This window comes from Pelecanus crispus, chromosome 1 (assembly GCF_030463565.1).
Source record: "Pelecanus crispus isolate bPelCri1 chromosome 1, bPelCri1.pri, whole genome shotgun sequence".
NCBI classification, from domain to species: Eukaryota; Metazoa; Chordata; class Aves; order Pelecaniformes; family Pelecanidae; genus Pelecanus; species Pelecanus crispus.
In genome coordinates this window covers 31,711,312-31,724,972 of record NC_134643.1, presented here as the reverse complement: position 1 = coordinate 31,724,972, position 13,661 = coordinate 31,711,312, and the positions used below count along the sequence as shown (strand labels likewise).

At 36.4% G+C, this 13,661-nt stretch overlaps 2 protein-coding genes across 3 annotated transcripts in view; one reads left to right on the top strand and one right to left on the bottom strand.

The window, feature by feature from the left end:
• IMMP2L (inner mitochondrial membrane peptidase subunit 2) overlaps positions 1–13,661 on the bottom strand; it is a 477,239-nt gene that overhangs the window by 280,786 nt on the left and 182,792 nt on the right. The window lies entirely within an intron of this gene.
• On the top strand, positions 883–3,009 carry LRRN3 (leucine rich repeat neuronal 3). The gene has a single exon (XM_009491257.2). It carries the CDS (start codon positions 883–885, stop codon positions 3,007–3,009), a length of 2,127 nt encoding a protein of 708 aa, XP_009489532.1.

Here is a 13,661-nt window from a genome sequence, read left to right as displayed (position 1 = left end):
TCTGTATCAATGTCTCACAGGCTTGCCTAAGAATGTCATCATTAGGAATGTGTATTAATCCAACCATTCCTTTTTCCTTTGATTACACATAAATTGTGTTCTTATATATTCACAAACTTCATGTTCAAAAGTTAAATATTCAGTCTCTGTAGGATTTTGCTCAGTGTTTACATTTTCAAAGCCAACAGAACTCAGTCTGTTTCTAGTGATAACTGAAAGAAAAAAGAAAATATTCTAAAGAAGCATAAAATATGTAGAAATAGCTCACTGATATATTTTGCTTCATACTTTGTGGATCTTCGTCTTTCTGTAGAGCAATGCTCCACTGGATGTATGACAAGCTACAAGTCTAAAGATATATTACTATATTAACTTCATTTATGCTGTCTGGATACCACTACAATACTCTAGGCACCACAGTCATTTTCTTTTCTTACTTGCAATAATTAACATTAGAGAGCAAAAGATGGCTAAATTAATTTATAACTTTATAGTTTCTTATACTAATTATTTCCTCTTCTTATATTTTAGGTCATCCTGTCATTCCTGCAAACACTAATCAATCATGGGATTTGAAGTTAATACTACTAAATAAATGAATTGCTTAATCTCCTATGACCATCTATACATACTTCATCTTCACAAAGCTTATCAATTTTATGTCATCAAGGACAGAGTGACCTTCATTTCCACAAAATGCCTCTTACTACTGGACAAGTTGGTTACAAATTTATCACTTATCCTCAGGAAGAAAGTCCTTCGCGATCATCATTTGCCAAATGCAAGTTTGTCTATTACCAACTGACCAGGTCATACTGAATTCCAAAACTGTAATTGTGGATTACTAAAGGGTCTGTTACTTTTCTGAACATTTGAGCTAAGATGAAGGACATGCAACTCAAAATTAATTTTCTACTTGGCCTAGTTATCACTGCACTAGTACAAGCTGTAGAAAAAAAAGCAGACTGCCCAGAGTCATGTATATGTGAGATCAGACCATGGTTCACTCCCAGGTCTGTGTATATGGAGGCTCCAACAGTGGACTGTAATGATTTAGGTCTTTTTAATTTTCCAGCCAGACTGCCTGCTGACACACAGGTTCTACTTCTACAGACTAACAATATTGCAAAAATTGAACATTCAGTAGACTTCCCAGTGAATTTAACTGGTCTAGATTTATCTCAGAACAATTTATCCTCAGTGACCAGTATTAATCTTAGAAAGACACCACAGTTGCTTTCAGTCTACCTTGAAGAAAACAAACTTACTGAACTCCCTGAAGAATGTCTCTCTGGACTCCACAATTTACAAGAGCTTTATATTAATCATAACCTGCTTTCTGTGATTGCACCGGGAGCTTTCATAGGCCTCAATAATCTTCTCAGACTTCATCTCAACTCAAATGGTCTGCAAATGATCAACAGGAAGTGGTTTGAAGCTACTCCTAATCTTGAAATTCTCATGATTGGAGAAAACCCAATAATCAGAATCGAAGATATGAACTTTAAGCCTCTTATCAATCTGCGCAGCCTAGTTTTAGCAGGCATAAACCTCACTGAAATACCAGATAATGCTTTGGTTGGCCTTGACAAATTAGAAAGCATCTCCTTTTATGACAACAGATTTGTTAGAGTGCCCCACGTTGCTCTTCAAAAGGCTACAAATCTTAAATTTCTGGATCTAAATAAGAATCCCATTAACAGAATACGACGAGGAGATTTTAGCAATATGCTGCACCTAAAAGAGTTAGGAATTAATAACATGCCTGAACTGATTTCTATAGATAGTCTTGCTGTTGATAATTTGCCAGATTTAAGAAAAATAGAAGCTACTAATAACCCCAGATTATCATACATTCATCCAAATGCATTCTACAGACTTCCCAAGCTGGAATCACTCATGCTCAACAGCAACGCACTGAGCGCCCTGTACCGCAGTACAATAGAATCCTTGCCTAACCTCAAAGAAGTTAGTATACACAGCAATCCCATTAGATGCGATTGTGTCATCCGCTGGATTAACATGAACAAAACAAACATTCGCTTCATGGAGCCGGAGTCCCTGTTTTGTGTAGATCCTCCTGAATTCCAAGGCCAGAATGTGAGACAAATACACTTCAGGGAAATGATGGAAATCTGTCTCCCCCTGATAGCTCCTGAAAGTTTTCCATCTACGCTGGATTTAAAAACTGGCAGCCATATTTCCTTACACTGCAGAGCAACAGCAGAACCAGAACCTGAAATCTACTGGATAACACCATCAGGAAACAAACTTTTGCCTAATACTATTTCCAATAAATACTACATTCATTCCGAAGGAACGTTAGACATAAGTGATGTAACACAAAAAGAAAGTGGCTTATACACATGTATAGCAACAAATTTAGTTGGGGCAGACCTAAAGTCAGTCATGATTAAAGTGGATGGCTCTTTCCCTCAGGACAGCAATGGATCTTTGAATATTAAAATAAAAGATATAAAATCTAATTCTGTTTTGGTTTCATGGAAAGCAAGTTCTAAAATCTTAAAGTCCAGTGTTAGATGGACAGCCTTTCTGAAAGCTGAAAACTCTCAGGCTGCACAGAGCGCTCGAATACCATCTGATATAAAGGTATATAATCTTACACATCTACATCCATCAACTGAATACAAAATTTGTATAGATATTCCCACTATCTATTCACAGAATAAGAAACAGTGTGTCAATGTAACCACAAAAGGACTGGACTTGGCAATGAAAGGCTATGAAAAGAACAACATAATAGGATTCCTTGCCTGCCTTGGTGCTCTTTTGGGAATCATCTCTGTGATATATCTCTACAGCTGCATCTCACGAGAAATGAACTATGACGTTGGACACAGCTCTCTAAAGAATTACCTGAAGAAACAATCCTTTTCACTCAATGAGCTTTATCCTCCTCTAATCAGTCTTTGGGACATGGGCAAAGAAAAAAGCACAGCAATGGAAGTAAAAGCAACTGTAATAGGTGTACCAACTAATATGTCATAAATGTGTCAGTATATCACTTAATTTCTGAAATAAAAAGCACATGACTGCATTTGTGCTGAATAAAAGGCAACAAGAAAAAGCATTCTTTTAGGAACTAGATGCCTGGACTTTGCTGCTGCTGACAAATTGGAATATGTACTGACTCAGTGTAAGAGAAGAATTTTAACTAACTGGCTTCTAAGGGAATTCTACCAACCAAATACAATTAACTTCATTTTCTAGAACTTTCATGGGACTCTTAAGTCTGGAATACAGTGCAAGTAGCCAAGAACATTTTCTGTATTTTTTTTTAATTATTATATAAAAGTAGTGGAACTGAGCAATACCTCCTCCTGTGCTGTATTACACACACTAGCCACGAGTTTTTGCAGTGAACAGATATACTAGGATTGACACATGGTGTAATGAAATGGACAAATTCTGTAGAGTAGACACAGTGAGTACGTGAATTTTTTTTATGAGGAAAATACATTTTTGATTAAAATCAAAATAGTTTTTGGCTTGTTTGTTTCTAAAAAAAAAAACATTCTGGGAGCTCTTGTCTGACAATAAACAAACTCATTCTAATGTCTGATAAAATATCTTCTTACATATTCTCCTGTTAAAATACCAGTCTGAGCACATAGGGTATTTTTGCTGGTTTTAGGCTGTATAACTGCAATAAAACACACAATAAATATTTTTATAAAGTACTTACCCATAATAATAACAACCATATTTTACACATTGCTTATTGTGGGAGGAAGACGAGAGAAGAAGGGCGGGAAGGAGACATAAGACTGATAGGGAAACAGATTGTTAGCTACTGATAACAGCAAGTTTGGAGCTGCTTTGGTATTTTCCCAGAAGCCTGAAAACTGAATGCAATGTTTAGACCCAGATAATATAAATCCAATATTTTGTCTTCAGTCAAAAGGGTAATTCAGTTATTAATAATGTCTAAACTTTAGTTTGGCCATACAGGGAACTCATATAGCTTGAACAGTTTAAATGATATTAAGGTTTTCTTTCTGGACCTGCACACTTCTGTTCAGCAATAACAAGTGACTAGTTTATAAACCTCCTCCACTTTCACAATGTAACAAGCAATAAATCACTAACAGAAACATTATTAGTAGAAATGAATTGAAACAAAACAAAAAGAGAACAGTAAACACCTGACTGCTCATATTAAAGCTAAAGTTCTCATGGGAGTACGACTGGGCCCATAACCAGCAAATGTGCACAAGAAGCTGCTGATCAGGATGGTGATTACAAGCTAAACCAAATTCTGTTAGGATGGAAAAAGTGACTACTCGACTCCTAAGCTCAGCAGAGAAAAGACATCTGACCATTAAGATAACTGATGAAAAGATGTGGTACCTCCTGACAAAGAAAGCAACAGCAAAATTTTTATGTTATTTTGGTTCATATATATGAAAGCAAATAGGAATATTGAAGAAAAATAATGGTTATCTCTGGATATTGCACTTAAGGAAGTATATACTCAAAGAATGCATAGGTAGCTTGAACTATAAAGTAAAAATAGGAATAAAAACTTTTTTTGTAAGTCTTTAGTAGACTTTAACATTTTTTAAACTCTATAATAATATATATTTATCTTTCTAGGCTTGCATGAAGTAAACATTTCTGTGGAATCGCTGACAGAATTATTGTAGGTAGAAGAAGAAGAGTTACTTCTTGTATTTAGACATTAACTTTTCCACTTATTTATAGTTTGCTGCATACTTTCAAAATATTATTGGTCTATAAACACTTATGACATGGAAAAATAATTTCACTTTACCCCGTACAAATGAATAACTTGCTTTCATGTTAAAGATGTCCTTTTTCTGGTTAAATCCCAGGATTTTTAAATTATGCAAAGGTAATTGTCAAAGTTGTTAAAGGCAGAAAGAAGAACCTGATACTAATTTTAAACTACCAAAACTTAGGATATTCATAGAGTCGATATGTTTCACTGAAGAAGGAAGTTTACAAACCTGACGAATCGCTATCGCACGTAAAGGCCCATTGATACTGAGCAGAGCAACGCTGCGATGGCGACAGATTTCAGCACCACGGACAGAGCTTCCGCCGTGGAGCTGTTCCTCGAGAAATGGTGGCTCAAATGGGACCCATCACCAAGCAGATATTGTACTTGTCAGCAAGGACTTGTAGCTATATCTTGTTCGCTTACCTTTGGAATCAAACTACGTTTAGAATATACAACTCTTAGAGTTTAGAAATGAGAATCTAACTTTTTTTCAGGCGAAAACATCGCTGCACAATGCTATAAAACAGCACACGAATACAAGTCTAACAGGGAGCGCTGATAAGACTTTTTCCCCCTCACAGAATAAGTACAGGCTTTATTTACTTTATTTAAATATCTCATTAAAAGTTTTTGTTGACAGATAAAAATGCATTTTTATATAGAATTCTCATACTAAACTTCTGAGAGCTGAAATGTAACTAGATATATCTCACAAACATTTGAATCATTCTACACTTTATACTGATATCAAATGAAAATATACTACTTTTTAAGAAGAAATGGATTATCCTGTTGTTAACTGTTAAGATGTAAATGATTTCCTTTATATCCCAAACAAGAGAAATATAATTGCATTTTCTTAGAGTAGCTTTGCAATCCTCCTCTCACATGACCTTGATTAAGCCATTTTACAACTTTATATCTTCCTTTCTCTGAAAGCATCTCAGAAAGAATATGCTGAGCTTTTGTTTTCAGCACACCAACAAGATGCATCTTCTGTATCTAACCATCACTGAGTAATATTCTTTATTTGTGCAAATACGCCTTCACTGCTATCACTCAAAAGTGAAACTTTGAGATATACTAGGAAAATGTCTATAAGAGCAGGATCAACAGTGTCTCTACAATAGGTTACAAGATCACAGAATTTTTAGTGACTCATAGAATAACACATTTGTAATTTGGTAGGGGTGCTTAACTGATGGGGTACAAAGAAGGAATACAACTGCAATAATGAGAAGAGAGATATCCCTTTTTCACTCTTACCAAAGGGTCTGCAGAAACAAATGCTTGTAGATTTAGATTAAAACTTTAAAAAGACATACTTACTAGCACATGCCTGTTGATATCAACATCCATTTATTCATGAACTTATATGTCAACAGTATTACAATTCTTCAGTGTTCTACTGAGATTTTAAATACCTTTAAATTAAAATTTTACATGTTTCTAACAGAAAAGTAAGTATAGTGATATTTTTTGATCTAATTCTATTTACTGGAAGAACATCTTAAAGGCAAAAAGCATGTTGGAGGTGAGGCCCTTTAAACACACTCAAATTAGATTTCAACATATATATTGTTCAATGAATGGTTGTTTGATCCTTTTATTATATACACTTTTGTGCACATGTGTGAAGTACTTCTGTCCTATTAGCAACATGTTAGCCTGCCTTCAGACCTTTATTTCATTATATCTGTACTGCATTATTTTATCTACTATACAGAAGCAGTATCTTGCAGAACACATGGCAATGCTTTCAATGGCAGTACTGTGAAACACCTACTAACCATATCAACATAACATCTTTAATATCTACACAGAAATATCTCCATGATATTAGCCTAACAAATCTCTAAAAAGATTCATTATTTCTCCATGATCAAAGACATTCTTCATGTTAAAACCCCCACAGAAGCTACAGGTGAACTCTGGGTTTCTTGTGTAGCTGTATGTAAAAAGGGATAGATGTTCCTTCCACAGATATACTACTCTATAAACCTGAGGGTCCTTAGAAGTAATAAATCCACCTTTTAGCTTTAATAGCTTAGTGTATATTTAACTTACATCACTTCACAGACATGTGCCAAAAAAATCTAACAATTTTTTCAGCAAAGTAGGATCTGTTAAAAAAGTATAGGAAGAACTTCCTAATAATGGTATAGTATACTTTTTAATAATCTCCTCATTTAGAGGAAGGTTGGGTTTTTTCCACACAAGGCATAGGGCTAAAATTTTTCTGTCTTTTATTAATTGGGTTGTTTACTCTTTTTAACGGAGGTAGGAACTGACAAGTTATTCTTAGTTTCCTCAGAAACGGAGAAAAGCATTGTTACACACCTGTGTTTCCCTTTATTTAATAGTTTCCTCTCAGGAATCCAATGCATTAAAAGCAGTACTTACTGATTATTCAAACGAGAAAATAGTAGCTCAGAAATAGATTACTTTATCTTGGCATTTGACAGCAAACCTCATTCTAAAACATGCTACTAGTGAAAGAGAGAAGGCAAACATCAGTGTTTGGAATGTCTGGTTAGGAAATACCCAAAACATAAGACTAAAAAGACTTTTTAATTCAATTTTTCAATTCAGTTACCTTACTTCTTCCTATCAGCTACTAGACTGTAGTACTACTAGAACTAGTGTTCTATTCATAAAAAGATTAAGCATTTACTTCTTAGTAAAGCATTTACAAAAATCAATTCCAATATTCCATCAGCAAACACAGCCAAATGCTAATTTACATATGTACATTTAAGTTTCTGGTTTAACTACAATGATGTGAAATCATAACTCCAAATAATAGCTAAAAAAACTTAGATAAAAGATCACAGAATGTTGATTTACATCCTAAAAGGAAATTTCCATTTCCAAAATTCACTAATAAAATTCATTCTGCTTGTGTAACCTTAAACAGTGACCTCAAGATAACTTAAAAAAGAAATGGAGATTCTTTCCTCAATCTTGTGCTGGCCAGTAATAGGAGAGATATAATGATCAACAATAATCTTATATAGTATTGTTTGTTATCTGAAACCAGAAGAGACATTTCAGAAAAAGGTGCCTATATAGTCTAACATACTAGACAGTACCGGAATAATTGAGGTTTTAGAGAGAAAAAATTGAAAAGTATCACTCTGCCAAACTTAAGGAAGAAAAACATTCTTATTAATGAACTGAATGGAGTAAAAGCAGAGTGGAGGTGTGGCACTGACAAGACAAGAAACTTTACACAGCATAAAGTGTACAGTAAGTACAAAAAGTTCAGTAGGAAAACCACAGAAGACATTTTGAAGGATATACTTAAATGGAATAGAGAAGATAGCCATTGAACACAAACCACTAGAGACAAACCAACACTAACAATTCACCTCATGTTACAGATGAGAAAATGTGCTTGGAAACATTAACAATTGCATGCAGGTTTTGTAGAGGTAAGAAACAAGATGACAAGAAACATATCCAGAGTAAAGAATTACTGGTGTTGCCTACTGAAGATCGTGAGAACTTCATCGCAACATAGCTTATAGAAAGACATCTTGAAGATAATTGTTGGTGAAGCAACAGACACAAGTGAACACATTGGGTCCCACGAGCAACAGTAGAAAGACATTGGAATAAACTGCTAGGTACAAAAAAAACTTTGTATCTTTCTGGAATATCGGTTGATGTTCCAAACCAATTGGAAAAAAAAAAAAAAACAATTGTTTTGGTAGGTCAGTTGGTTGACGTCCCAGATGTGTAATTTGAATAGCTTCCAGTTTAATACCACTGCAAATAATTGGAACCAATCTTCTCAGGGAAAGGCTAAATAGATACTCAGGGAAAATGCTAAGCTACAACAGAAAAGAGAAGGATTATCAAAACAAGAGAAAGATTACCTAAACATTCAGTAAACATAAAATCAAGACACTGAGAAAAAAAATTAACCTAGATGCCAAAGTTTGTGAAGATAAAAAAAAAAAGCCAAACTTAATTTACCCATATGACAACTCTAGAAGTTGAATATTAAACGAGAGAATTGCAATTACTCATTTATATGGATAAATTCAATTTGAGTTATTACTGAAACTTGGCAAGATTTGCATGATTGGAATGTTAAAATACATGACCATAACCCGTCTAGTAAGAACTGTGCTTTGAAATTGAGAACTGAGCTATTCACTTCAGGTTCAGTAAAAATTCTGAAGGACTTGAGTCCTCTTCAATGTTTGCATTATAGGACAGTGTGAAAATAATATAATGTATCCAAATAAATTTTATCCATGATTAGCTGCACTTCAGTATTCTGAGACAAAATGTACAAGCATGGCTTGTAAATAGCATAAGCATACATTAGAATTAGTAATGAGTAATGAAAACTGACCCTACGGTACATGACTGACTATGGTTATGTTATTGTTCTGGTTACATTAAGTCGTGTTTCATTTTTATAGACAGAGTTTTCAAAAAGACATATAAGGTTAAGCCAATTGGACAACATGTTTAAAAGACTTGTTATTTTGAACACTCAAGAAAAACTTTAAATGAAAGTAGTGTACATCTACCTCCTTGACTACAGTATTCTCAGAGATATAAAGCTGCATTTAGATTGAAGTGCCTTCCCATTTCCAATTTTTAAAAATGAAGTAGACTGACCTTCAAAGAAGCCAACTGTAAAAGAAATACCGCAAATTATCATAAATCTGGACTATTTTTTTCAAGTAATGGACAAATCACAAAAACCAAAAACTATGTGTAATTTCTATTTCTAGGAATTACAACTACAAAATTATTTTTACAGTTAATTAATGCCAAGAAAAGAATATCTTTTTTTCAGAAAAAAGGAAAATATATTCACCTACGAAAAGTCTATACACTTTACAGATAGTTATACTATTTATTATTTGGCTAACCATTTAAATAACCTGTAAACTGTGATGATTAATGACATAAACAGAGCTATAACAAGACACAAATATCCAGTTTCATTTTGAAAGCTTTTCAGTGCATCCCTCCTGACTTTCAGTTGTTGCTCCAAAGGACACATGTCCTCCTATCTCTCGTAGGTCTTGTCAACCCTGTATGTGTACCTCTGGTATCCCAGGGCATTCAAAAAAGAATTCTAGATGCTTATGTTTAGGAACATAACTACGAAAGAACAATCACATATGAAAAGAAATTCCATTATGTTCCAAAGAAAATTAACTATTTGATGGGAACAGATTTTTATCTAAAGTGTTATTTTACAGTTAATGAAGCTCATTCCTATTTAGAAAAAAAGGGGCAGGGGAGGGGGAGAAAGTTCCAGTGTTCTTGGAACACTAAAATGGTTTTATATGATTTCTTTAGACATTTAGGAAGAAAACCGTATGTTTTCATTTGCCAAATTACTGTGACACAACATATACAAGTATTTACACAGCATGAATTAATAAAAAACCTGAAATTAAATGCTGATATGAAATGTTGACATTCTTGTAGAACATTTGATATTCAATGTACCAACAATTTCAGATTTTAAAAAGTTCCATTGGAAAATGTTTAATTCTTTCTAAAGTTCATCCCACAAAGACATTCAAGACTATAAATCAACAGTCTTCAAAGCAACTGAATCTTTTATTGAGTCATTCCTCCCTTCAGATGAAGTTGAAAACTCCAAATGAAATTCCTCTGGCAGCTAAAAAATGCTTTTTACAGATCTCTCTCATTTGCTCTTTTTTTTTTTTTTTTTTTGGTCTCTCAGCTTCAATTATTTTTAGACTTTTTCCCCCAAAGTCCTTTTCTTTGCCTTGATGCAAATGCTGTGTTCCTCTCCTTTCCATGATCCCTGTGGGTCCTTTGCTTATTTCCTGCTATTACTGTTGCCAGACTGTCACATCATTTCCAACATTGCCAGTAAGGACAGACGTTGTCTGACTTAATAAAAAAATTATCAAGCAAACATCATATTTGAGGCAAAATATTTGAATAGCAAAATATAAATATTAAAGAAAGATCTGGAATTCTTAAAGAAAATGCTGGTGTAAAACTAATCAGCTAATGAGTTGAAGTATCTTTCAAGGAAACAAAGCATAAAAATGTAATGACATTCAGATGAAAATAATAACAATAATATGGGAGTAAGATAAAGCCGAAAGGGCAGGCAATTTGGGCAGATGGCCTACTCCTGATCCTAAAATAGCTGATGTTCTTTTTAACACTACAGTTTAGAAGAGTGGAAAACAACTCCATCTGCCTTACCCTTACGTAGCTATCGTTCGTTATTCGTGTTGATGACAATTTCATGCTGTGCTCCAAATAGCCATAATGCTTTAGGGAATCACAAAGCTACATGCTGTGTGTATTCAGGTGTGGGGTGCAATTTAGAATAAATGGCCAAAAGAACAAGATATTAAATATCATAATAATTGTAGCTTCTCGATCCAAGACCATTTACATTCATATTTCTACAAAATATACCCTCCTAATATGGAAATTTGGGATTTCCCTCACAAGTTGAATAACATTGATTTTGTCCCACCCATTCAAAGTATACAGTCAGTAAACACCTCAATCATACTATTGTATTTCCTTTAGTAGACATTCTCTACCAAAATAAAGAAAGGAAAGTAAGGAAAGTATAAGGAAAAATACTTCCATACTGAAATAGCTTCTTAGAAGAATGTAACAGCCATGGTAAATAATTGTACTGTTCCTTATGAGAATTATCCATTAAAGAGACTACCAAGATCTACAGATTATTGAGTTCTAAGCACTACTCTGAATACAGGACTGTTCTCACTGTGTGTCCTGGCTAGAGCTCAAGTGAAAACAGAAGTGCTGAGGACAGCTGTACATACAGGAGATAGTCTTCCATAGCTCAGTGCTAAATGAAAGGTCAAGGAAGGCTATAGCTCCTGTCCTAGATACTGCTTTCTGCTTCAAAATGTCAACACATGAGACAAAACTACTTTCCAAGCCATCATCATGAAATATACAGGTTGATTTCTTTTGACAGTCCAACTCAACTTTACTCTTTATCTCCATGTCATGCAGAGTTACACTCTTTCCCAGGACCAGTGAAGGACAGGATGACATTTGGCGTCATATATCACCCTGAGACTGCCTGTCAGTACTTGCACAGTGTGGATTTGATCATACAACATTGTTGCTAGCCAGATAGACAGCTCTCAGGTTCACACAGATAAGGAAGCAACATGAAGAGTCCCGTATTAATAACAAGGTATTCATAGGTGATCCCTTCAGTTCAGACTATTGCTGCAGATGAAAAAGCAAATAAGAATTGGACTCCTATGTACTTATTTCACTCTCCAGCACTTATGATGACCTGAGAGCTAGGTGCCAGAACAAGGGCCAGTAGGGCAATACGAGTCTCTTCTATCAATAGAAGACAGAAGACAAGGAAGAAATCAAGATGCAAAAATGAACCTATTAATGAACCTATTAATGTTCATTTTTAAGGACAACTCACTAAACACAGTTTCCACCCGAGTGTACTGAGGGAGCTGGCAGAGCAGCTTGCCAAGCCACTTTCCATCATCTATCAGCAGTCCTGGTTAACAGGGGAGGTCCCTGATGACTGGAGGCTTGCCAATGTGATGCCCATCTACAAGAAGGGCCGGAAGGAGGACCTGGGGAACTACAGGCCTGTCAGCCTGACCTCGGTGCCAGGAAAGATTATGGAGAGGTTCATATTGAGTGAACTCAACAGGCAAGTGCAGGTCAACCAGGGGATCAGGACCAGCCTGCATGGGTTCATGAAAGGCAGGCCCTGCTTGACCAACCTGATCTCCTTTTATGACCTGGTGACCCGCCTGGTAGATGATGGAAAGGCTGTGGATGTCATTTACCTGGACTTTAGCAAAGCTTTTGACACTGTCACCCATAATATTCTCCTTGGGAAGCTGGCAGCTCATGGCTTGGACGGACGTAGTCTTCACTGGGTAAAAAACTGGTTGGGTGGCCGAGCCCAGAGAGTTGTGGTAAATGGAGTTAAGTCCAGTTGGCAGCCAGTCACGAGCAGTGTTCCCCAGGGCTCTGTTTTGGGGCCAGCCTTGTTTAATATCTTTATCGATGATCTGGATGAGGGGATTAAGTGCACCCTCAGTAAGTTTGCAGATGACGCCAAATTGGGTGGGAGTGTCGATCTGCTGGAGGGTAGGATGGCCCCGCAGAGGGACCTGGACAGGCTGGATCGATGGGCTGAGGCCAACTGGATGAGGTTCAACAAGGCCAAGTGCCGGGTCCTGCACTTGGGTCACAACAACCCCAGGCAACGCTACAGGCTTGGGGAAGAGTGGCTGGAAAGCTGCCTGGCCAAAAAGGACCTGGGGGTGTTGGTAGACAGTTGGTTGAACATGAGCCAGCAGTGTGCCCAGGTGGCCAAGAAGGCCAACAGCATCCTGGCTTGTATCAGGAATGCTGTGGCCAGCAGGAGCAGGGAGGTGATTGTGCCCCTGTACCTGGCGCTGGTGAGGCCGCACCTGGAATACTGTGTCCAGTTTTGGGCCCCTCAATACAAGAAAGACATTGAGGTGCTGGAGTGTGTCCAGAGAAGGGCACCAAGGCTGGTGAAGGGTCTGGAGCACAGGCCTTATGAGGAGTGGCTGAGGGAACTGGGATTGTTTAGCCTGGAGAAGAGGAGGCTGAGGGGAGACCTTATCGCTCTCTACAACTCCCTGAAAGGAGGTTGTAGTGAGGTGGGTGTTGGTCTCTTCTCCCATGTAGTTAGTAATAGGACGAGAGGAAATGGGCTCAAGCTGTGCCAGGGGAGGTTTAGATTGGATATTAGGAGAAATTTCTTCACGGAAAGAGTAGTCAAGCATTGGAACAGGCTGCCCAGAGAGATGGTGGAGTCACCATCCCTGGAAGTGTTCAAAAAACGGGTAGATGTGGCACTTTGGGACATGGTTTA

Coding starts and splice junctions, on each gene's coding strand:
- LRRN3 (XM_009491257.2), top strand. CDS start 883: ATGAAGGACATGCAACTCAAAATTAATTTTCTACTTGGCCTAGTTATC.